Genomic DNA, 27,059 nt, shown 5'->3' on the forward strand with positions numbered 1-27,059 from the left:
CTTTTGTAGAGAACACCATGCCAACTGTTAAGCATGGAGGTGGATCCATTATGCTTTGGGGTTGTGTAGCAGCTAAGGGCTATATTAGGCAATATATACAGGTGATATTGTGCGGGTGGAAGGAAGAATGGATTCCACCAAATATCAAGAGATTCTAGAGGCTAATGTTCAAAGGTCAGTCCAGAAATTGAAGTTGAAGAGAGGTTGGGTATTCCAGCAAGACAGTGACCCGAAGCATACCTCAAAATCACCCATGAAGTACCTCCAGGAAAGACGGATGAAGGTTTTGGAACGGCCATCAGTCCCCAGACTTGAATATTATTGAAGATCTGTGGAGAGATCTCAAACATGCCGTGTATGCAAGAAGGCCGGAGAATATTTTCTACCTAACCCTAACCCTATCCAGGATCAGATCTACCTAACCCTAACCCTCTCCAGGATCAGATCTACCTAACCCTAACCCTATCCAGGATCAGATCTACCTAACCCTAACCCTCTCCAGGATCAGATCTGTCTGGCTGGTTGTGAGTTGTATGGAGGAAACCAGCCAGCTCCATCTGGTCCTGGATCAGAGAACAGAATCAGGATTAACAGTGTCAGTGTTTCCTCCAGGAATTTTTACATTAGTCGCCGATTTTTTTCGCGTGCACGCGCGCTCAAAACAACGACCTCATTTCAACCAAAGCTAGAGGGAGGATGGCAAAGAAAAAAAAAGAATATACAGAATATAAACTTGTGATACCGGTTTCCATCCATCAGCTCTGAAGGTTTACGTTACTCACGGATCCAATGTCCTTCCAAACGAGCAGTCTTGGCTCCGTCTCAAACACAACAGGAAAAGTATGTCCAACTTGGCGAAAGTTTCCGAGTATTTCCAACTTGCGCGAGTTCTTCAACTTGCGACAGTTTTTCAACTAGATGTGATGGCTATCAAAATTATCAAATTAGCCATCGTCCTGGCATGATTGGGTGTTGGTTTCAACGCACCTGTTGTTTGTCCTTCCTCCGTTTGCAACAAGAAACTCTGGACCTTTTCATGAATTAAAGTGGTCTTAAAATCCAAAGTCCAAATAAAAGTAACAAACGAAAGTAATATAATGTTGGTGTACATACCACAGCGCACAGTAGCTGCTGCTTGTTCTCCCGCTGTAGTTGTAGCTGGTGGTGGTGGTGGTACCCCGCCATAAACGTTGTTAGCTGATCCACCACCTAGCTCCTTTGCTCCTGCCAGCCATGCAGTTTCGGATCGCTCATAGCCACTGCTAGCTTCAGCAATGTTTGAAGTGTCTGGGACATCTTTTTTCTTGAAAAATCCATCCATCTGTCGCTGTTTTCGTTACATTTTTCGAAGTTATTTAACGTGATATCTTATTTGTGCACCTAGCTAGCTAGATCAGCTTTTTGTATCTTTTAGATCAGACCTGGGCATTGTACGGCCCGCGGGCCAAATACGTCCCGCCAGATGATTCTGACCGCCCGCGAAAGATTACATGATAATTAGAAAATACATAAAAAAAATAAAATAAAAATGTTTTTATTTATTTATTATTATATATTATTTTCTAATTATCTCATGGGTGGACTAAAACCGCATTGCTTTTATTTTGAAGCCCATTTATTCTCACAGTGCACGCAATCGTGCACGTGAAATGCGTGTGATTGACAACCTGTCTTCCTTCCGTGTCACCCCTGAACTGTCTACCTTCCTTGTCACCCCTGAAAAATGCGAAAATGTCGGCTTATGCCAAAAAGAGGAAAGTGGATGCCGAACGCAGAACTTTCAAACAAATATAGACTACTAATTTTTATATTAGTATAAAACGCGCGACTTCAAGCTTACGGAGGAGCTGGCAGCAATCCGGCCAATGAAAGGAACCACAACGGGGAGTGATCTGTTCACCGAGGTCAACGCATGCATGGACAAACTGGGACTCGAATGGGACAGACTGGCAGGTGTCACTACGGATGGCTGTCCGAATTTGACAGGGAAAAATGTTGGGCTTTTGAAAAGAATGCAAGATAAAGTGAGTGAACTCAACGCAGAGCAGAAATTGGTGTTTATACATTGTATTATTCATCAGCAAGCGTTGTGCAAGTCAGTGCTAAAACTTAGCCATGTGGTTGATGTTGTTACTACAACAGTTAATTTCATCAGAGCGCGAGCATTAAATCACAGGCAGTTTGTTTCACTATTGGAGGAGCAAGAGAGCGAACATGGTGATGTCAGGTACCACACAGCTGTCAGATGGCTCAGCCTGGGCAAAGTGCTAAATGCAGCTGTTTTCCTCTCCCTTTACCTGCAGTGTTGTAATTCTATTTGAATAAATGATATTTTTGAAAGCTAACCTCACCTTTTAATTGCCAAATAATAACATACACTCTTACCAGCGGTCAAAACAATGCCATTTACTGCTTTTTATATAGAAATAAAATGTATATTATGCATAATTGAGTTCGGAATTTTGGCCCGGCCCTCCAAAATATTTTCAGTTGCTCATTTGGCCCCCTGGGAAAAATAATTGCCCACCCCTGTTTTAGATGGTACTACCGGTGACTTTTAGCCAGTTATTTGCGAGGAGAAAACACAGGCGCCCGAGCATTTCGGCAGGTAAGACTGCTGAGCAGGGATGGTTGAGTCTGCACAGTTCTCATGCCGGTTCACATTTAGACCAATGTTTAATGTCATTAATCTGATTTTGGATCAGCGGTTAGAGAGAGATGGGCGTGGATTTAGGTGCACTTTTAGTCAACATCCATTATAGCGCTGACTTAGGATCAGATATATTTTAATCAGCTAAAATGTTCAGAGGTGGATTTATTTTATTTTATTTATTTAAAAAAATATATATTTGTGGACAATCAATTAGTGGCAGAGGAAATTCATTCGTGGCGGCCCGCCACCAATAAATGCATATAGAGGAAACACTGAGTGTTAACCTGCCCAGGTGGTGACTGACACTGAGCGCTGCTCCTCTGCTGTCCTCAGGCTACTCTCCCACCATCAAAGGGCAGCTGCTCCACGTGGACACCACCAGCAGCATGCAGTACAGGACACTGCTGGAGGCTGAGATGCTGGCTGTGAGTATCCCACACTAGTACTATACTAAACTACACTAACTATACTATACTAACTATACTATACTAACTATACTATACTAACTATACTATACTAACTATACTATACTAACTATACTATACTAACTATACTAAACTATACTAACTATACTGTACTATACTGTACTATACTAACTATACTAACTATACTAACTATACTATACTAACTATACTATACTAACTATACTATACTAACTATACTATACTAACTATACTAAACTATACTGTACTATACTGTACTATACTAACTATACTAACTATACTATACTAACTATACTATACTAAACTATACTAACTATACTAACTATACTATACTATACTGTACTAACTATACTATACTAACTATACTATACTATACTAAACTATACTATACTATACTAACTATACTATACTAAACTATACTAACTATACTAACTATACTATACTGTACTATACTAACTATACTATACTATACTAACTATACTATACTATACTATACTGTACTATACTAACTACTATACTAAACTATACTATACTATACTAACTATACTGTACTATACTATACTATACTATACTATACTATACTATACTAACTATACTATACTAAACCATACTAACTATACTAACTATACTATACTATACTAAACTATACTAACTATACTATACTATACTAACTATACTATACTATACTGTACTATACTAACTACTATACTAAACTATACTAACTATACTAACCATACTATACTATACTAACTATACTATACTAACTATACTATACTAAACTGTACTAACTATACTAACTATACTATACTATACTGTACTATACTAACTATACTATACTAAACTATACTAACTATACTATACTATACTATACTAACTATACTATACTATACTAAACTATACTAACTATACTATACTATACTAACTATACTGTACTATACGGTACTATACTATACTATACTATACTATACTATACTGTACTATACTAACTATACTATACTAAACTATACTAACTATACTATACTATACTGAACTATACTAACTATACTATACTATACTAACTATACTACTGTTAAAGGCACAATCTGGGATTTATTTTCTGCTTTTTTTTCTGCTTTTATTGAAGAAGGTTGGGTTACACCTTCATTGCATCTTTATGAATATTATATAGAATCTGCATGCATTACGAATATTTTAATTGTGGTTATGCTGTAGATTCTTGTAGCAAGTCATTACTGTGCCAAATTTCTTATCTGCATATTTTTTTCAATTACTGTAGTTTATTGATTTAACCTTCATTTCCTCATATTGCAATCCCTCAAATATGTTTTTAAAGGAGTTCATACAGTTAATGTAATAAACCATTCAGACTGTCACAGGTTAGCTGGTTGACATTAGCTAGCATGTTCTGCTGTTCCTCCCTCAGTTCCATGTGATCGCCAGCTACCCCCGTGTGTGGAACATGCCGCAGTCATGGCAGTGTGAGATAGAGGTGTACAAGGCCACCTACCACTTCATCTACGCCCAGAAGAACTTCTTCACAGGTAACACACCTGCTCTGAATGCTCTGCTTCACAGGTAACACACCTGCTCTGAATGCTCTGCTTCACAGGTAACACACCTGCTCTGAATGCTCTGCTTCACAGGTAACACACCTGCTCTGAATGCTCTTCTTCACAGGTAACACACCTGCTCTGAATGCTCTGCTTCACAGGTAACACACCTGCTCTGAATGCTCTGCTTCACAGGTAACACACCTGCTCTGAATGCTCTTCACAGGTAACACACCTGCTCTGAATGCTCTTCTTCCCTTCTTCTCTTCTTCCCTTTCTCTAACTGGGACTGCTCTGCTGTGCTTCTCCTTAGAGATGGTTCCTTGTGATGAGTGTGATGAGTGTGATGAGTGTGATGTATAGTTGATTCACGTACTTAATAGAATAATGTACTCATTGTAAGTTGCTTTGGATAAGGGCGTTTGCTAACAGGACAGGACCCTGAATGTAAACATTTACTAAATGTCAAATGTAGGAGATAGATGTCAGACCTGGGTTAAAATCATATAGTCATGGACCAAAATATTGGCATCCCTGCACCTCTGTCAGATAATGCACCACTGCTCCCAGGAAATTGTTGCAATTACAAATGCTTTGGTATTCACATGTTCATTTCTTTAGTTTGCATTGGAACATCTAACCCTAACCCAACAAAGAAGAAGAAAATGCCAAATCTGACATCATTCCGCACAGAACTCCAGAAATGTATTTGACAGAACTCTGTATAAACATGTGAATACCGCATAAACATATGGACATATTTCATGTTCTGTATATCTGTTTGTCTCCCTCTGCAGACCTGATCCAGGACTGGGCCAGTGACAGCGCCCCTGATATCTACTCCTTTGTCCCGTACGCCTGGAACTTTAAGGTCCTCTTCCACCAGTTTGAGATGATCTGGGCCGCCAACCAGCACAACTGGATCGACTGTTCCACCAAGCAGCAGGAGAATGGTGAGAACACGTAGTCTGACACACACTGGAGTCAGGCTGTGTTTGGAATGGCACACTAGCATGCTATTCATACTAGGTATGACGGCGATGTTGAGTATGCGGTGCTTTCACACTGTATAGCATGTGAAATTTGAGTATGTGAGAAATCTAGTATGGATACTAGATTATCCAGAATCTCTTCTTGACGTGATCCACCCACTGTCTCATCAGTCTTGTCAAACTGGTCATACAGCTGTTGTTTACATGGTCCCACAGCCTGGAGACCGAAAGCTCGCAATAAACATCGTTTTTTCCACAGATTTGATACTCTTGGATTACATTTTTTAATTTCAGTACATTTATTAAAATTGAAATACAGAAATACCTCATGTCAGTGTTTCCTCCAGGAATTCTCACATTAGTGGCGGTGAGTCCAATCCTCGCGCGCATAGCACGCGTTCAAAACAACGACGTAATTTCACCAAAAACTAGAGGGAGCGTGGCAAAAAAAATAAAAAGAAATAGCGGTTAAACCATTAAAGCCGAGCGGCGATGTTTTATATAGCAGGTGATCAAATACCAAGATATCCTGAAAATGGTCGGGGCCGACAATCGTAAATGTTGTATGTGTTCAATATTTACGACCAAACATCCTTATGTGTGTGGGCAACTCCCGACTAGGGTTGCCAGATGGGCTATTTTTTTTGGGTGGAATTAGCGGTTTTAGACTGTGGTTAGGGTGGAAAATGTCAATCCCATCTGGCAACCCTGTTCGCGAGTCCGATTGTGACGTGGATGGAATGTAGCCAATCAAGAAGCGAGGTGACTTCTTATTTTCGGATGGGAATATCGGCGCACACCACACACAATACGATCAAGGCTGTTCAATCCAAGATTTTTTATCTTCCTGTGTGGGGTCTGTCTCAGATAAAAAATCTGTTAAGATTTTGAAAATCCTCATGTGTGTACCGGGCTTTAGTGGACTGAATCAATTAGTGGCGGAGAAAATTCAATGCATATAAAGGAAACACTGCCTCATGTACATAAGTATTCAGACCCTTTGCAATGCCACTCTTAAAATGAGCTAAAATGCAAAAATGTCATCAACAAATCACTCAGACTTGACTCCATCTTAATGCAAGGATAATAGTTCATGTCATTTTGGAATTAATATCTTTGTTTTTATAGGGTCTCTGATTTGCATAGGAATCAATTACACACGGTGTGGATCAGGTTGTCATTACAAATTAAGAAAATGGAGAGGAACGAAACTTAATTCCAAAACGACATGAACTATTGTTCTTGCATTAAGATGGACTCAATTCAATGTATTGAGTCATTTGTTGATGACATTTTCGGTTTGTCATTCTGGGGTATTGTGTGTGGATTGATGGCAAATTATTTTAATTTAATCCATTTTAAATTTAGTCTATAACACAACAACATGTGGACAAAGTGAAGGGGACTGAATACTTTCCGAGTCACTGTAGGTCCCCTAAGTAGTCTTCTTCTTTTCGTGTCCACAAGAGAGTCAGTTACAAGGCTTGGCTAGATGTGGTTCAACCACAGCTGAACACATTGCTGTCCCTTCTCATTGAACTCTGCCAAGTCCGTTGATGTGCAGGGCTGTTCCAGCAGGGGGCATATCAGGAGGTGCTGCATGGTCTGTGGTTAAGTGCCACAGTCACACACAACGTCCCCGTCATTTAGGTATCCCCATTTGGCGAGAGTGGCTTTTGTAAGTCCAACACCAGATCTTATCCTGTTTAGGCATTTCCACACTGCGTAGTTGGTGTCTGCTCCAGGGGGCAGTGCCTCGCTCGCCTTTAGCTCCATTGTTGTTGCTGGTGGGAGTTTGTCCAGCCTTTCTTCCCACCGAGTGACTCTTTCACTGCTTGTGCTCGGTGTTCCGAGGGGCGGGACGCTCTTCAGGAAACTTTTCCTTGATTTAAGGCGGCTTTTGGCTGGCACATGGCCAAAGAGAGGATGTCTTTGGTCAGTAGACTGTTGTTGGCGCTCTTTTTTACTTGCTGCATTTCGTCGTATCTCTGGTGGGGCTATGCCTGCCAGGATGTACAGACGGTCTGTTGGTGTTGATTTCAGACAGCCTGTGATAAGGCGACAGCTAGCATTGAGGGCGGGATCCAGCTTCTTGGCATGGGCAGCTCGCTCCCATACTGGGCAGGCATACTCGGCAACTGAGTAGCAGAGAGCTAGTGCGGTTGACTTCAGAGTCTGTGGGTTAGCACCCCAGGTTGTGCCAGTGAGCTTGCGGATGATGTTGTTCCTCGCACTCACTTTACACTTGGTCTTCTCAGTGTGGGTCTTAAAAGAGAGGCATCTGTCCAGGGTTACCCCTAGGTAGACTGGGTGCTCACAGTGTTCAAGGGAGGTTCCTGACCAGCTGACCTTCAGTTGGCGCTTGGCTTCACGGTTTCTCAGGTGGAAGGCACACACCTGTGTCTTAGATGGGTTTGCACGTAGGTGGTTCTCTTCATAGTACGGTGTTAGGGTTAGCTCTGCCAGAGTGTTGGAGAGTCTGTCTTCCACAACTGTGAAATCAGTGGCTTGTGCACCTATGCCAAGATCGTCTGCATAGATGAAGCGGCGGGTGTCTGCGCTTTTTGGTTGGTCGTTGGTGTAGATAATAAAGAGAAGTGGTGCAAGCACACTTCCTTGTGGAAGGCCATTCTTGAGTTTTCGCCACCTGCTTTTCTTTCCTCCTAGCTCAACGAAGAAGTGCCTATTTTCAAGCATGCTTTCAATCAGTTCTGTCAGACGGGTGTCTCTTGTGGTCTCCAGGATCTTGCTGAGGAGACGTCTGTGATTGACTGTGTCATAGGCAGCTGAGAGGTCGACTAACACCACACCAGTTACCATCCCTTCCTCATATCCATCTTCGATGTACTGGGTGAGGTTGAGTACTTGGCTAGTTGTTGACTTGCCAGGGCGGAAACCTGCTTGTTCAGGGATGAGGTGTTCGTCAACAAAGGTACAGATTCTGTTGAGGATCAGACGTTCAAAGAGCTTGTAGGTGTGACTCAAAAGTGAGATTGGTCTGAAGTTCTTAGGAGCGGATGGATCTTTCCCCGGTTTCAACAGTGCTATAATGTGGGCTTTCTTCCAGATGTTAGGGAGCTTGTGTGTTGTTAAGCACTCATTGTAGAGCTGTAGAAGCCACGTCTTTGCCTTGTGACCGAAGTGCTTGATCTGTTCGGTTGCGATGTTATCCAGTCCAATTGCCTTTCCTGGTTTGAGGATAGAGATTCCCCCTTCCAGCTCTTCCATAGTAAGCTGTCTTGTAAAAGCAGGGTCCGCGATGTATTTCTTGCGGTTCAGCTTGGTCTTTTTCCCTCTCTTTCTACTCTTTCCATTTTCAAGCAATTGGTTGGCAACTTGGTTTGCAGTGACTTTTGGGTGCTGAGGAGCTGCTTTAGGATCACCCCGTAGCTTGTGAATAAGTGTCCATGCTTTCTTGCTGTTTTTTGACATGTCTGTGGACTCAATAAGAGCATTCCAGGTCTTGCTTCGCTCTTGGGCAATGCTTTCCATCACCTTCTCGCCTTGGGCAGTTGTTTCATCTGAGAAGGGATCTGCTTCAAACATGCTGACGTAGTTGTCATAGAGTCCTGCACAGTCCTTTGAAAGTCCAGGTATGTATTCAACTCTACAGCCTCGTGGGATATGTTTCCGAGCAGTTTTCAGCACCAGGTTAGCAAATTGGTCGTAGTTCTTGCTAACTGGTATTATATTTTTGATCTTCTCTTCCAGCTCGTTGGTGAAACCTTTCCAGTCTGCTTTCTTGTAGTTGAAGCGCCTTTTAAAGGGCACGATGGTTGGGACTACAGCCGCATTGATTAGGATCCCAATGGGACGGTGTTGGCTTGATGGGATAGGGTCCAGCACAGTCTTTTTACACAGTCCAGCGATGTTACTTGTGACCATGGTGAGATCTGGGTTGTAGCCACGTTTCCATCGAGCACTGAAAAACGAGTGTGGTAGCTTGGGGTCATGGATAAGACTTAGTTGGTTAGTATCCATCCAGTCCTCTACTGCTTCTCCATCCTTGTTCATTTCAGGGTAGCCCCACTGGGTACTGTGGCTGTTGAAGTCACCAATAATGATCTGTGGTTTGCCGTGTACTTTGGGGATTGGCTGGGGAAATATAAAGTCTACAGGTGGTGGTTTATAGACAGATGTTACTACAACACTGCTTAGTTCAACAGATAGGACTTCGATATCATGGTCATCTGACATGTCTGTATCTTCTATAGTTAAGCTTGTTTTTACAAATATAGCACTGCCATGCTGCCGGTGAGGTCGCTCAATAGTCAGGACCATTCCTGGTATGGTGGGGCGGTTGTTTTCACTCCCTCTGTGCGTCTCTTGCAAGCAGAGAACGTCACAGTGTTGTTTGCTGCATAAATCGGCTAAGATGGTTTGTTTTGCAGAGGAGAACCCTTCAATGTTCACAGATATAACTGTCAGTGCCGGTCTTGAGGAGGTCCCTCGTTTACGACATCGGCCTTTGTGTCTATCTCCAGGCATGATGTTTTCTCTTGGTGTTCTGTAGCTTTGTGGCTTGCTTGCAGCTTTCAGCGTAGCTTGTAGCGTAGCTTGGGGCTGTTTTGTAGCTTGTAACTTTTGCTTGTAGTGGTGATAGGATTAGCAGTATCTAGTCGATCTAGTCGATCTTGTCGATCTCGTCAATACTCCCAGGGCCGCGACGTGGACGCTCCTTTCATGGCCCCTAAGTAGTAAAACAATAAAGCACTGTAGGTTAGGGTTAGGGAAGTTAACTCATTATTCAAGAAGAAGGACACCTCCCAAACCCTCAGCTTATTCTGCCGACATTTAAAAGCCTAAAACGAACGAGTCCTTTAATGAGGTAACATCCTTTAATGAGGTAACATCCTTTAATGAGGTAACATCCTTTAATGAGGTAACATTGATGATATTCCATCATAGGAGTATGATAACCATACATCAACACTGGGGTCATGCTAAGCAGCTTCTTCCCTGTTGTCTTCCAGTGTACCTGGCTGCCTGTGGAGAGACACTGAACATCGACTTCTCCTTGCCGTTTAAGGAGTTTGTCCCCACCACCTGCAACACCAGGTTCTGCCTGAGGGTGAGTGTGAACACGTGGAGATGGATTTTGTCTCATACCTTTTTCTTTTTTTTGGCCACACAGTAGGGGTGCTGCAGTATTTAATTGCCCTTTGTTATAATATATGTGTGCATATTATGTGAGAATATGTTGAAAATGAATTCATCAAACATCAGGTACATCATTCATGCCACATGCTTGTGTCTTAACTCGGAATACGGAGTTGTGTGCGTGTGTGTGTGTGTGTGTGTGTGTGTGCATCCGTGTCTTCCTGTCTGTGTGTGTACTCTCATCTGTCTGTGTCTGTACTCTCATCTGTCTGTGTCTGTACTCTCATCTGTCTGTCTGTACTCTCATCTGTCTGTGTCTGTACTCTCATCTGTCTGTGTCTGTACTCTCATCTGTCTGTGTCTGTACTCTCATCTGTCTGTGTCTGTACTCTCATCTGTCTGTGTCTGTACTCTCATCTGTCTGTGTCTGTACTCTCATCTGTCTGTGTGTACTCTCATCTGTCTGTACTCTCATCTGTCTGTGTCTGTACTCTCATCTGTCTGTGTCTGTACTCTCATCTGTCTGTACTCTCATCTGTCTGTACTCTCATCTGTCTGTGTCTGTACTCTCATCTGTCTGTCTGTACTCTCATCTGTCTGTCTGTACTCTCATCTGTCTGTCTGTACTCTCATCTGTCTGTCTGTACTCTCATCTGTCTGTACTCTCATCTGTCTGTGTCTGTACTCTCATCTGTCTGTGTCTGTACTCTCATCTGTCTGTCTGTACTCTCATCTGTCTGTGTCTGTACTCTCATCTGTCTGTGTCTGTACTCTCATCTGTCTGTCTGTACTCTCATCTGTCTGTGTCTGTACTCTCATCTGTCTGTACTCTCATCTGTCTGTGTCTGTACTCTCATCTGTCTGTCTGTACTCTCATCTGTCTGTGTCTGTACTCTCATCTGTCTGTGTCTGTACTCTCATCTGTCTGTCTGTACTCTCATCTGTCTGTCTGTCCTCTCATCTGTCTGTGTCTGTACTCTCATCTGTCTGTGTCTGTACTCTCATCTGTCTGTCTGTACTCTCATCTGTCTGTCTGTACTCTCATCTGTCTGTGTCTGTACTCTCATCTGTCTGTGTCTGTACTCTCATCTGTCTGTCTGTACTCTCATCTGTCTGTGTCTGTACTCTCATCTGTCTGTGTCTGTACTCTCATCTGTCTGTGTCTGTACTCTCATCTGTCTGTGTCTGTACTCTCATCTGTCTGTGTCTGTACTCTCATCTGTCTGTGTCTGTACTCTCATCTGTCTGTCTGTACTCTCATCTGTCTGTGTCTGTACTCTCATCTGTCTGTGTCTGTACTCTCATCTGTCTGTGTCTGTACTCTCATCTGTCTGTCTGTACTCTCATCTGTCTGTGTCTGTACTCTCATCTGTCTGTGTCTGTACTCTCATCTGTCTGTGTCTGTACTCTCATCTGTCTGTGTCTGTACTCTCATCTGTCTGTGTCTGTACTCTCATCTGTCTGTGTCTGTACTCTCATCTGTCTGTGTCTGTACTCTCATCTGTCTGTGTCTGTACTCTCATCTGTCTGTCTGTACTCTCATCTGTCTGTACTCTCATCTGTCTGTGTCTGTACTCTCATCTGTCTGTCTGTACTCTCATCTGTCTGTACTCTCATCTGTCTGTCTGTACTCTCATCTGTCTGTGTCTGTACTCTCATCTGTCTGTGTCTGTACTCTCATCTGTCTGTACTCTCATCTGTCTGTGTCTGTACTCTTATCTGTCTGTGTCTGTACTCTCATCTGTCTGTGTGTGTACTCTCATCTGTCTGTGTCTGTACTCTTATCTGTCTGTGTCTGTACTCTCATCTGTCTGTGTCTGTACTCTCATCTGTCTGTGTCTGTACTCTCATCTGTCTGTCTGTACTCTCATCTGTCTGTCTGTACTCTCATCTGTCTGTGTCTGTACTCTCATCTGTCTGTGTCTGTACTCTCATCTGTCTGTCTGTCCTCTCATCTGTCTGTCTGTACTCTTATCTGTCTGTGTCTGTACTCTCATCTGTCTGTGTCTGTACTCTCATCTGTCTGTCTGTACTCTCATCTGTCTGTGTCTGTACTCTCATCTGTCTGTCTGTACTCTCATCTGTCTGTGTCTGTACTCTCATCTGTCTGTCTGTCTGTACTCTCATCTGTCTGTGTCTGTACTCTCATCTGTCTGTGTCTGTACTCTCATCTGTCTGTGTCTGTACTCTCATCTGTCTGTGTCTGTACTCTCATCTGTCTGTGTCTGTACTCTCATCTGTCTGTGTCTGTACTCTCATCTGTCTGTGTCTGTACTCTCATCTGTCTGTCTGTACTCTCATCTGTCTGTCTGTACTCTCATCTGTCTGTACTCTCATCTGTCTGTACTCTCATCTGTCTGTGTCTGTACTCTCATCTGTCTGTGTCTGTACTCTCATCTGTCTGTGTCTGTACTCTCATCTGTCTGTACTCTCATCTGTCTGTCTGTACTCTCATCTGTCTGTACTCTCATCTGTCTGTGTCTGTACTCTCATCTGTCTGTCTGTACTCTCATCTGTCTGTACTCTCATCTGTCTGTCTGTACTCTCATCTGTCTGTACTCTCATCTGTCTGTCTGTACTCTCATCTGTCTGTACTCTCATCTGTCTGTCTGTACTCTCATCTGTCTGTGTCTGTACTCTCATCTGTCTGTCTGTCTGTACTCTCATCTGTCTGTGTCTGTACTCTCATCTGTCTGTGTCTGTACTCTCATCTGTCTGTGTCTGTACTCTCATCTGTCTGTGTCTGTACTCTCATCTGTCTGTCTGTACTCTCATCTGTCTGTGTCTGTACTCTCATCTGTCTGTGTCTGTACTCTCATCTGTCTGTGTCTGTACTCTCATCTGTCTGTGTCTGTACTCTCATCTGTCTGTACTCTCATCTGTCTGTGTCTGTACTCTCATCTGTCTGTGTCTGTACTCTCATCTGTCTGTGTCTGTACTCTCATCTGTCTGTCTGTACTCTCATCTGTCTGTGTCTGTACTCTCATCTGTCTGTGTCTGTACTCTCATCTGTCTGTGTCTGTACTCTCATCTGTCTGTGTCTGTACTCTCATCTGTCTGTCTGTACTCTCATCTGTCTGTACTCTCATCTGTCTGTGTCTGTACTCTCATCTGTCTGTCTGTACTCTCATCTGTCTGTACTCTCATCTGTCTGTCTGTACTCTCATCTGTCTGTGTCTGTACTCTCATCTGTCTGTGTCTGTACTCTCATCTGTCTGTACTCTCATCTGTCTGTGTCTGTACTCTCATCTGTCTGTGTGTGTACTCTCATCTGTCTGTGTCTGTACTCTTATCTGTCTGTGTCTGTACTCTCATCTGTCTGTGTGTGTACTCTCATCTGTCTGTGTCTGTACTCTTATCTGTCTGTGTCTGTACTCTCATCTGTCTGTGTCTGTACTCTCATCTGTCTGTGTCTGTACTCTCATCTGTCTGTCTGTACTCTCATCTGTCTGTCTGTACTCTCATCTGTCTGTGTCTGTACTCTCATCTGTCTGTGTCTGTACTCTCATCTGTCTGTCTGTCCTCTCATCTGTCTGTCTGTACTCTCATCTGTCTGTCTGTACTCTCATCTGTCTGTGTCTGTACTCTCATCTGTCTGTCTGTACTCTCATCTGTCTGTGTCTGTACTCTCATCTGTCTGTCTGTCTGTACTCTCATCTGTCTGTGTCTGTACTCTCATCTGTCTGTGTCTGTACTCTCATCTGTCTGTGTCTGTACTCTCATCTGTCTGTGTCTGTACTCTCATCTGTCTGTCTGTACTCTCATCTGTCTGTGTCTGTACTCTCATCTGTCTGTACTCTCATCTGTCTGTGTCTGTACTCTCATCTGTCTGTGTCTGTACTCTCATCTGTCTGTCTGTACTCTCATCTGTCTGTGTCTGTACTCTCATCTGTCTGTCTGTACTCTCATCTGTCTGTGTCTGTACTCTCATCTGTCTGTGTCTGTACTCTCATCTGTCTGTGTCTGTACTCTCATCTGTCTGTGTCTGTACTCTCATCTGTCTGTCTGTACTCTCATCTGTCTGTCTGTCCTCTCATCTGTCTGTACTCTCATCTGTCTGTACTCTCATCTGTCTGTCTGTACTCTCATCTGTCTGTGTCTGTACTCTCATCTGTCTGTCTGTACTCTCATCTGTCTGTGTCTGTACTCTCATCTGTCTGTCTGTACTCTTATCTGTCTGTGTCTGTACTCTCATCTGTCTGTGTCTGTACTCTCATCTGTCTGTGTCTGTACTCTCATCTGTCTGTGTCTGTACTCTCATCTGTCTGTGTCTGTACTCTCATCTGTCTGTGTCTGTACTCTCATCTGTCTGTGTCTGTACTCTCATCTGTCTGTGTCTGTACTCTCATCTGTCTGTGTCTGTACTCTCATCTGTCTGTCTGTACTCTCATCTGTCTGTCTGTACTCTCATCTGTCTGTACTCTCATCTGTCTGTACTCTCATCTGTCTGTGTCTGTACTCTCATCTGTCTGTGTCTGTACTCTCATCTGTCTGTGTCTGTACTCTCATCTGTCTGTACTCTCATCTGTCTGTCTGTACTCTCATCTGTCTGTACTCTCATCTGTCTGTGTCTGTACTCTCATCTGTCTGTCTGTACTCTCATCTGTCTGTACTCTCATCTGTCTGTCTGTACTCTCATCTGTCTGTACTCTCATCTGTCTGTCTGTACTCTCATCTGTCTGTACTCTCATCTGTCTGTCTGTACTCTCATCTGTCTGTGTCTGTACTCTCATCTGTCTGTCTGTCTGTACTCTCATCTGTCTGTGTCTGTACTCTCATCTGTCTGTGTCTGTACTCTCATCTGTCTGTGTCTGTACTCTCATCTGTCTGTGTCTGTACTCTCATCTGTCTGTCTGTACTCTCATCTGTCTGTGTCTGTACTCTCATCTGTCTGTGTCTGTACTCTCATCTGTCTGTGTCTGTACTCTCATCTGTCTGTGTCTGTACTCTCATCTGTCTGTACTCTCATCTGTCTGTGTCTGTACTCTCATCTGTCTGTGTCTGTACTCTCATCTGTCTGTGTCTGTACTCTCATCTGTCTGTGTCTGTACTCTCATCTGTCTGTGTCTGTACTCTCATCTGTCTGTCTGTCTGTACTCTCATCTGTCTGTGTCTGTCCTCTCATCTGTCTGTCTGTACTCTCATCTGTCTGTCTGTACTCTCATCTGTCTGTACTCTCATCTGTCTGTACTCTCATCTGTCTGTGTCTGTACTCTCATCTGTCTGTGTCTGTACTCTCATCTGTCTGTCTGTACTCTCATCTGTCTGTGTCTGTACTCTCATCTGTCTGTGTCTGTACTCTCATCTGTCTGTGTCTGTACTCTCATCTGTCTGTGTCTGTACTCTCATCTGTCTGTCTGTACTCTCATCTGTCTGTGTCTGTACTCTCATCTGTCTGTACTCTCATCTGTCTGTGTCTGTACTCTCATCTGTCTGTGTCTGTACTCTCATCTGTCTGTCTGTACTCTCATCTGTCTGTGTCTGTACTCTCATCTGTCTGTCTGTACTCTCATCTGTCTGTGTCTGTACTCTCATCTGTCTGTCTGTACTCTCATCTGTCTGTGTCTGTACTCTCATCTGTCTGTGTCTGTACTCTCATCTGTCTGTGTCTGTACTCTCATCTGTCTGTCTGTACTCTCATCTGTCTGTACTCTCATCTGTCTGTGTCTGTACTCTCATCTGTCTGTCTGTACTCTCATCTGTCTGTGTCTGTACTCTCATCTGTCTGTCTGTACTCTCATCTGTCTGTCTGTCTGTACTCTCATCTGTCTGTGTCTGTACTCTCATCTGTCTGTGTCTGTACTCTCATCTGTCTGTCTGTACTCTCATCTGTCTGTGTCTGTACTCTCATCTGTCTGTCTGTACTCTCATCTGTCTGTACTCTCATCTGTCTGTGTCTGTACTCTCATCTGTCTGTCTGTCCTCTCATCTGTCTGTGTTTCTACACCCAGGCTGAGGACACAGACCTGCGTCTCTCCCTGCCAGACTGCCACCCCAGCCGCTACCCGCTGCTCACCCTGGCCAAGGACTACCAGCACAGCAAGACGCCCCCGGACACCTGCATGCCCGGGGAGGGCCAGGCCGGAGGGCCCCCGCCCAAACTCAGCAAGTCACGCTGGAGGAACATCACCCGCGCAGAGTGAGCCACACCCACCTCAGCCTCACCCACCTCAGCCACACCCACCTCACCTAAATATAATTAATAGAAATACAATTTTCATGCGAGGAACAAGTTAGGACACCCTCACATTTATTACTACTTAAAATTAGAATCGAGTGGTTAGAACATGGTTAGACATGGTTAGACATGGTTAGACATGGTTAGACATGGTTAGACATGGTTAGGACATGGTTAGACATGGTTAGGACATGGTTAGGACATGGTTAGACATGGTTAGGACATGGTTAGACATGGTTAGACATGGTTAGACATGGTTAGACATGGTTAGGACATGGTTAGACATGGTTAGACATGGTTAGACATGGTTAGACATGGTTAGGACATGGTTAGACATGGTTAGGACATGGTTAGACATGGTTAGACATGGTTATGGTTAGACATGGTTAGACATGGTTAGACATGGTTAGGACATGGTTAGACATGGTTAGACATGGTTAGGACATGGTTAGACATGGTTAGGACATGGTTAGGACATGGTTAGACATGGTTATGGTTAGACATGGTTAGACATGGTTAGACATGGTTAGGACATGGTTAGACATGGTTAGACATGGTTAGGACATGGTTAGACATGGTTAGGACATGGTTAGACATGGTTAGACATGGTTATGGTTAGACATGGTTAGACATGGTTAGACATGGTTAGGACATGGTTAGACATGGTTAGACATGGTTAGGACATGGTTACGACATGGTTAGACATGGTTATGGTTAGACATGGTTAGACATGGTTAGACATGGTTAGACACGGTTAGACATGGTTAGGACATGGTTAGACATGGTTAGACATGGTTATGGTTAGACATGGTTAGACATGGTTAGACATGGTTAGGACATGGTTAGACATGGTTAGACATGGTTAGGACATGGTTACGACATGGTTAGGGTTAGAGGACTTAGGAGGAGCCTTCCATCACCTTCTTACCATCACATGTCTGTCTGGCTTTGAACTTCATAACAACACTCCTGGGCCCTATTCCACGAAGCTCGATAAAGTTCTAAGCCTCGATAAAGTTCTAAGCCTCGAAAATGTTAGCTTGCGTTTGGTGCCATCAATGTGGCTCAAATAATTCGCTGCTTGGTTGAGCTCCTTCTGAGTCAGATATAATTAGCCTGGTCCCGACCAGGCTAAAACACAGGCTATAGTCATCCGTGCGTCAAAAAAGGCTCACAGGCGGAAACTAAACCCCGAACGATAGTTCCTCATTGTGTCTTTTAGGAAATATTAGTTCCCACTTCACACGAGATAGATAGATTAGATAGTTTGACTGTGTGATAGATAGATAATTTGATAATTTGAAAGTGTGATCGATCGATAGATAGTTTGATTGTGTGATAGATAACTTGATATTTTGAAAGTGTGATAGATAGATCGATAGATCAATAAAGAAAAGAGTGTAAAAAAAAAAGTAATTGTCTCAACTTGCATTGCTGTCATCACAGCGGTCTGGCTGGTGTAGTGGTTAAGGCAGCCGACTCGAGTTCCAAAGGTTGCGAGTTCGAGACTTGACTAAGTGATTTATTTTTTATTTTTTTACATTTAACCGAAGATTTCATGCAAAGGCTTCAAACACCATTGTAATCGTGTCAATTCTTGTAAATTAGCCTGCACCATCATTTTATAGCCTACATCAGGGTTTCCGTTAGAAAAATTTGCCGCCGGACATCGTGTCGGGGAAGATTTCGATTTACCGGACAAACGTGAATTATTCCGGTCATATTAAAATATTATATATTTTTTTTTTTTCAAAATCATATTTTTTTTTCTTCAAATCTAATATAGCTGTTTGTCGCGGTGATTACTGTTGTGTAGCGGCCTATATATGCCATTTAATGTCTATTTCTCATCCGATACGATTAGATGCGAGCTATATAATATATAATAATATAACATGATTCGCATGCGCGCTATGCCATTATGTCCAGCGCTGAACGGGCGCCTCACTGGGAACTGAACAGACAGCATCGATCAATGAACGGACTCCACATTACGTTAACTGAAGTTTGTTAAATTGTTTGGGATTAATGTGAGTTTTCTATTTTCTCTTTCCAGTTTTACCCTTTTTTTTTATCAATAAAACAACGTCATTTCTATAACCAGGGGGGTGTTCCATCGACGTCGCTGGAGGAAAGTCTGGGCTTGTTTTGACAAGTCTCGCGAGATCTATCAAGATATGCCTGGATCTTTTTAAGAGTCTCGCGGGACTTGGCGAAGTAGGCCTAGGTTTTCCTTTGGCGACGTTGATGGAACACCCCCCAGGTCTCGCTGGTTGGGAAGGCATTTCGTTTAGCTGCCTGTCAAATCATACTTAGGGGATAGCCCTGTAAGCTCATACGGGTCTGTATGTCGTCCTGAAGACCGGCTGTTAGATCATATCGCTGAAGTTTGTCTCCATCTTAGTGTAAATGTTGTCCGTTTCGTTTGTTATCCTTGTTATTGTGCGATAAAGTTAAGGCTTTCCGCTTCGGGCCACCATTTTCAGCTGGGCACCGGACACACACACACTCGTGCACGCGCGGCACTGCCCGAGAGAGAAGGACCCGCCCCCTTTGGTTAGCCTATAGGCTGGCTGGAGGGGGCGGGTCCTTCTCTCTCGGGCAGTGTTGTGTGTGTGTGTTTGGTGCTCAGCTGAGAATGGTGGCCCGAAGCCAATTTGAATACAAAATGTGAACTTTAGCGAATTGTATTCAAATTGTGCTTAGAGGGAATTATTTTCACCGGACATTTTGTCCGACGAGTTTTCAATTTGTCGGACTTCAACAACTTTTACCGGACAAAGTCCGGGAATTACCGGTTAACGGAAACCCTGGCCTACATACTTTTTTAAATGAGATTTTAGATTAGATTCAGACAACGAAATGCAGTAAAAAGTGCGTCTGAAGCGGGATTCGAACCACGTCTAAAAATGACGAATAAATCCTGTGGCAGCGGTCGGTACCACTAGGCCATTGTGGCGATATGACAGATTGTAGCCTGCTGCTGATATCACCACAGTAGTAATATTCATTTATTAAAATATGAACATATAACAATAACTGGGGCTAGTATGACCTACGCATTTAATCGGTCAGCAATTTCTTGCCAAACCATTTCCCTCGCCTTGTTAATTGCGGCAGTATTGCACTATTTTACATCTTATTTCTCCGTCTTCATAAAAATCAATAATTCGGAATGCTGCGCAAATGTAGTACCCCTGCAGAGTGGAGTATCTTCATTTCGACAGATCGACTCTTCTGGGCTGCGTATGTCTGCGTGCACGCGCATATCGAAGATTTGTAAGCCTGTCTTCTGTGAACACTGATGACACAAGGCTGATCCTCATTCGAGGAATCACCTGAGGCTTGAATTCCAATCTCGAGTTCCCTGAGCGCCGCATTTATTTATAGCGCAGCTAAACTGATCCACCTTTAGTGGAATGACCCCCTGCTCCTCTACACTTCATAACAACACTCCTGCTCCTCTACACTTCATAACAACACTCCTGGGGGCCGTTCCACTAAAGGTGGATCAGTATATCGGCGATTGAAATAAATCAGGCGATCAGGCAACTCGGGATTGGAATTCAAGCCTCAGGTGATTCCTCGAACGAGGATCAGGCTCGTGTTATGAGTGTTCACAGAAGACAGGCTTACAAATCTTCGATATGGGCGCGTGCACGCAGACATAAAGAGCCCCGAAGAGTCGATCTGTCGAAATGAAGATACTCCACTCTGCAGGGGTTCTACATTTGCACAGCATTCCGAATTATTGATCTTTATGAAGACGGAAAAATAAGATGTAAAATAGTGCAATACTGCCGCAATTAAGGCGAGGGAAATGGTTTGGCAAGAAATTGCTGACCGATTAAATGCGTAGGTCATACTAGCCCTAGTTATTGTTATATGTTCATATTTTAATAAATTAATATGTACTACTGTGGTGATATCAGCATCAGGCTAAAATCGTCTTATCGTCACGATGGCCTAGTAGTATTTACCGCTGCCGTGGTATTTATTCGTCTTTTTAAGACGGTGGTTCGAATCCCTCTTCGGACACACTTTTTTATTGCATTTCGTTGTCTGAATCTCATCTAAAATCTCATCTAAAATATAGTAATAGTAAGTATATAGGCTATAAAATGATGGTGCAGGCTAATTTACAAGAACTGAGACGATTACAATGGTGTTTGAAGCCTTTCTGAGTAAATTATGTTCTTAAACTAGACCCTGGATTTGGCATAGATTATTTTTTCTTACGATTACTGATGGATAGATGATTCACTTAGACAGATATATATATATATATATATGTTGTAAATCGATTTGCATGAAGGCTTCGGTTAAATGTAAAAAATAAAAATAAAAGTCACTTTAATCAAGTCTCGAACTCGCAACCTTTGGAACTCTAGCTGGCTGCCTTAACCACTGCGCCAGCCAGACCGCTGTGATGACAGCAATGCAAGTTGAAACAATTACCTTTTTTTTTACACTCTTTTATTTATTGATCTATCGATCTATCTATCACACTTTCAAAATATCAAGTTATCTATCACACAATCAAACTATCTATCTATCGATCGATCACACTTTCAAAATATCAAATTATCTATCTATCACACAGTCAACCTATCCATCTATCTATCTCGTGTGAAGTGGGAACTAATATTTCCTAAAAGAGGAACTGTCGTTCGGGATGTAGTTTCCGCCTGTGAGCCTTTTTTGACGCGCGTCTTCGCCAGTGTTTTTGCCTGGTCGCGACTCAGAAGGAGCTCAACCAAGCAGCGAATTATTTGAGCCACATTGATGGAACCGAACGCAAGCTAACATTATCGAGGCTTAGAACTTTATCGAGGCTTAGAAGATAATCGACCTTAGTGGAATGGGCCCCTGCTCCTCTACACTTCATAACAACACTCCTGCTCCTCTATTCTATTCATCTACTCAAGTCATAAGCAAAGGGTGATTCTAAGGTCTCACTGTTGTTACAGACACACATTCATTACATGATTAATGCTTACATTATGAGTATTATTAACATTATTAGCGCTAACTAGCATTTCATATTACATATATTTATTGAATCATTACAGTTATCTGAAGCTTTGTAGGTAATGTACTTAGTATTCAGTAATATAGTACTACTGTCCTTCATTTCACAAATTGTGTTTGTCCCTGCGCAGAACATTGATCTGCAAATCTTGATTTTTTTTAAGTGGCAGCTGCTGTCCCATCGGCGTTGTGGTTGGGTTGTCCAGAGCAATACAGTATATTAGTGCCAAAGCTTTTTGGGGAACTCACCATAGTTCTATATGTGTTTCTGTTCCTCCAGGGACGGCTGGGTGGACTGTTGGACTGTCCCAAACTTCCTGCTCATCATTGACTACACCTGGCACCCCATCTACCCCCAGAAAGCTGATGAACAGCTTAAGCAGTCCTGTAAGCACCCTCCTCCAACCTATGACCTCCCTATGACCATCCTATGACCTCCCGATGACCAACCTATGACCTCCCTATGACCTCTAACCCCTAAACCTGAAACAGAGTCTTAAGCGGTCCTGTCAGCATGCCCCTCCAGCCTCTGTTGGAGTCTTTCCCTCAGAAAGATGATGAAGTTTCAATGTTGCTTTGTTAAATATATAGTACATTACAAAAGTATTCAGCCTCCTGCAAAGCTTCACATTTGAAGTTCCTCTCCATTAGTTCAGTTTGTACGTTGTGACAGACTGATCAACAGACTGTTTAATTAATACGTCCATATTAAACTGAGGGCCCCTACAAAGACATGAGACGTTCAACATGTCCAGTCAGATGTCTTCACAAAATGTGAAAATTGTGCAAGGGGTGAATACTGTAGTCATCACTGTACTGAGTAGGGTGGGGGCAGCTCTGTGGACTCGTCTCAGTACTAATCTGTGTGTACTGTGTGTGTGCTGGTATCGTCTCCTGCAGTGTCAGAGATGGAGGAGTCCATGCTTTCGGCCCTGCGGCCCCCGGAGCACCCCTCTGTGCCACACGCCCCCCCTCCCCCCTACTCCGCCTCGGCCCCCAACAGCAGGGTGCCCACGGACCCCACAGAGCTGCCCCCCGACCGGCTACACGTGGAGATGGAGATGTCCCCCGACTCCCAGATCCTCCTCTACGGCCCGCTGCTCAAAGCCCTCGTCTCCATCAAGGTGACCTGACCTGCCATAGAAACCAAGACATAGCAACCAAGACATAGAAACCAAGACATAGAAACCTCTCATCCCTCCTTTCATCCCTCCTCTCATCCCCCCTCTCATCCCTCCTCTCATCCCTCCTCTCATCCCTCCTTTCATCCCTCCTCTCATCCCTCCTCTCATCCCTCCTCTCATCCCTCCTCTCATCCCTCCTCCTTCCCTCCTCTCATCCCTCCTCTCATCCCTCCTCTCATCCCTCCTCTCATCCCTCCTCTCATCCCCCCTCTCATCCCTCCTCTCATCCCTCCTCTCATCCCTCCTCTCATCCCTCCTCTCATCCCTCCTCTCATCCCTCCTCTCATCCCTCCTCTCATCCCTCCTCTCATCCCCCCTCTCATCCCTCCTCTCATCCCTCCTCTCATCCCTCCTCTCATCCCTCCAACCCCCCTCTCATCCCTCCTCTCATCCCTCCTCTCATCCCTCCAACCCCCCTCTCATTCCTCCTCTCATCCCTCCTCTCATCCCTCCTCTCATCCCTCCTCTCTTCCCTCCTCTCATCCCTGCTCTCATCACTCCTCTCATCCCTCCAACCCCCCTCCCCATCTTTTTTTTTTTCTTCTCCTTCACCAGGAGAACTACTTTGGCGAGGACGACATGTACACAGACTTTGAGGAGGCGGTGTCCAGCCCTGTCCTGTCCCTGTCCACCACCTCCAGCCTGGGCTGGTCTCCCCTGGGCATGGAGGACAGCGAGAGGAAGGAGGCCCTGCACCCCCTCGCCCTGCGCCCCTGGGACATCACCGTCCTCATCAACCTCTACAAGGTGCACGGACGCTTCCCCATGGTGAGTCCCCCTAACCCTAACCCTTCTCCATGGTGAGTCCCCCTAACCCTAACCCTAACCCTAACCCTTCCCCATGGTGAGTCCCCCTAACCCTAACCCTAACCCTTCCCCATGGTGATTCCACCGTACGGTTTGGATGCAGACCAAACTAAGGATCATGCTCTGAAGGTCATTTTAATCATACTTTGGATCTATTGTCATCGTGTGTGTTTTCGTGTGTGGGGGGGGGGGGTAGCGGTGGTCTAGTGAGTTGGACTGGTGATCAGAAGGTCATGAATCCCACCTGGGAACACCACCACTAGTGTGTGCTTGAGTAAGGCACTCAGCCCTACGTTACTCCAGGGAGACTGTAACCCTGTCATCTCTAACTGTGATACGTGTGTATCACTAGATGGTGACAGGGTGATGTTGTGTTGCAGCACTGCAGCAGTGAGGGTCCAGAGGGCCCGTCTGGGTTCCTGGAGAGGCTGTGCTTCGAGATGAAGAAGGGCTACAAGGAGACTCTGCTGCAGCTGCTCCTCTCCCCCGCGCACATCTTCATCAGCGACAACTACCAGGTGAGACACACACATGTTCATCACTACCAGGTGAGACAGTCTCACATCTACATCACTACCAGGTGAGACAGTCTCACATCTACATCACTACCAGGTGAGACACACACATCTACATCACTACCAGGTGAGACACTCACATCTACATCACTACCAGGTGAGACACTCACATCTACATCACTACCAGGTGAGACACACACATCTACATCACTACCAGGTGAGACACTCACATCTACATCACTACCAGGTGAGACACACACATCTACATCACTACCAGGTGAGACACTCACATCTACATCACTACCAGGTGAGACACACACATCTACATCACTACCAGGTGAGACACTCACATCTACATCACTACCAGGTGAGACACTCACATCTACATCACTACCAGGTGAGACACACACATCTACATCACTACCAGGTGAGACACTCACATCTACATCACTACCAGGTGAGACACTCACATCTACATCACTACCAGGTGAGACACACACATCTACATCACTACCAGGTGAGACAGTCTCACATCTACATCACTACCAGGTGAGACACTCACATCTACATCACTACCAGGTGAGACAGTCTCACATCTACATCACTACCAGGTGAGACAGTCTCACATCTACATCACTACCAGGTGAGACACACACATCTACATCACTACCAGGTGAGACACTCACATCTACATCACTACCAGGTGAGACAGTCTCACATCTACATCACTACCAGGTGAGACACACACATCTACATCACTACCAGGTGAGACACACACATCTACATCACTACCAGGTGAGACACTCACATCTACATCACTACCAGGTGAGACAGCCTCACATCTACATCACTACCAGGTGAGACAGCCTCACATCTACATCACTACCAGGTGAGACACTCACATCTACATCACTACCAGGTGAGACACTCACATCTACATCACTACCAGGTGAGACACACACATCTACATCACTACCAGGTGAGACACTCACATCTACATCACTACCAGGTGAGACACTCACATCTACATCACTACCAGGTGAGACACACACATCTACATCACTACCAGGTGAGACACACACATCTACATCACTACCAGGTGAGACACTCACATCTACATCACTACCAGGTGAGACACTCACATCTACATCACTACCAGGTGAGACACACACATCTACATCACTACCAGGTGAGACACACACATCTACATCACTACCAGGTGAGACAGCCACAGGGTTCAGGGGTCGTCATGGCAGACTCATACGCTCATAGACTCATATCCCTCGACTCTTGGCTCCACCTTTACCCTCATAACCATCTTGCCCACCGAACCAATCCTCACATCTCCACACGTGTCTAAGGAGGAGGAGGAGCTACAGTCACATGTGTCTGAGTGTTGTAGGTGTGTGTATCTGAGTCTGGTGTGTGGTTGTGTGTATCTGAGTCTGGTGTGTAGGTGTGTATCTGAGTCTGGTGTGTAGGTGTGTGTATCTGAGTCTGGTGTGTAGGTGTGTGTATCTGAGTCTGGTGTGTAGGTGTCCATGTATCTGAGTCTGGTGTGTAGGTGTGTGTATCTGAGTCTGGTGTGTAGGTGTGTGTATCTGAGTCTGGTGTGTAGGTGTGTGTATCTGAGTCTGGTGTGTGTTGTGTGTGTCTAAGCTGGTGTGTGTGTGGTTGTGTGTCTAAGCTGGTGTGTGTTGTGTTCCCAGCGGCCCACGTCAGACGGAGTGCTGAGGGACGGCCACCTGAGCCTGTCTGGTCTGCAGATGCGAGCCCACGCCATGTTCTCCCCCCAGGGCCTCCCGCTGGGCAGCGACACCCTGGAGTACGCCTGGCTCATCGACATGCAGGCCGGCACCCTCACTGGCAGAGTCACTGTGCCACAGGTGGGGGTGGGGCTGGGGGCGGCGCCGGTGCTGGGGGCGGGGCCGGGGGCGGGCCTGGGGCGGGGCTGGGGGCAGGGGGGACGAGGTTGAAAGTTGAAAAGTTGTTGACTGACCAAGCCAGTCTCCAGTTTTAAATCCTATTGAACGCCTTTCATTCAGGCTCAAGCATCAAAGCATTGTCTCTGGTTTGTCTCTGGAGTGACCTGGAGGGACACCAGTCTATATGTATCTATATGTATCTATATGTACAGTATATGTATCCAGTCATGTCACACTGTCAGTCTGCTGACAGGAGGAGGGATGTTCAAACAGTACTGGATGTGGATAGATACATAGAGATACATATTAGGGATGCACGATATGCATTTTTTCAAACCGATACCGATAACCGATGTTTACCCGCTTCTCGTGGCCGATAACAGATATGATAACCGATATGAGAACAGATATAATTTCACAGTTGATAACCTGTAGTTCATGCACACCTGAAGGTAAGAAAGGCTGTCATCCAGGAAACCGGAAACAAATGCTGCTAACAGCTAGCGGCTAACAAAGCACAGCACTACGAAAGTTTCAACTGTATTTTAATAACATCACAACATGCTGATAGAACATCAACATGCTAAAAACACATAACTACACATAATTAGATGATCACACAGTCCTTGCTTTTGAACACGTCGTAAAACTAAAGTATATTTACAAGCCATGTAAACCGAT

General features: G+C 44.4%; 1 protein-coding gene across 1 annotated transcript in view; it reads left to right on the top strand.

Annotated features, from left to right (window-relative positions):
- LOC308167588 (bridge-like lipid transfer protein family member 1) overlaps positions 1-27,059 on the top strand; it is a gene marked incomplete at its 5' end in the record, with an annotated part of 175,732 nt that overhangs the window by 30,343 nt on the left and 118,330 nt on the right. Inside the window, 10 exon segments of the mRNA XM_080542007.1 lie at positions 2,987-3,078; positions 4,520-4,637; positions 5,444-5,599; positions 10,612-10,709; positions 16,690-16,877; positions 22,228-22,334; positions 22,848-23,071; positions 23,687-23,899; positions 24,319-24,456; positions 26,163-26,339. Of these exon segments, the coding sequence (XP_080398133.1) occupies positions 2,987-3,078; positions 4,520-4,637; positions 5,444-5,599; positions 10,612-10,709; positions 16,690-16,877; positions 22,228-22,334; positions 22,848-23,071; positions 23,687-23,899; positions 24,319-24,456; positions 26,163-26,339 (1,511 nt within the window).

This window comes from Nansenia antarctica (genome assembly GCF_963989245.1).
Source record: "Nansenia antarctica genome assembly, chromosome: 11".
Lineage (NCBI taxonomy): Eukaryota > Metazoa > Chordata > Actinopteri > Argentiniformes > Microstomatidae > Nansenia > Nansenia antarctica.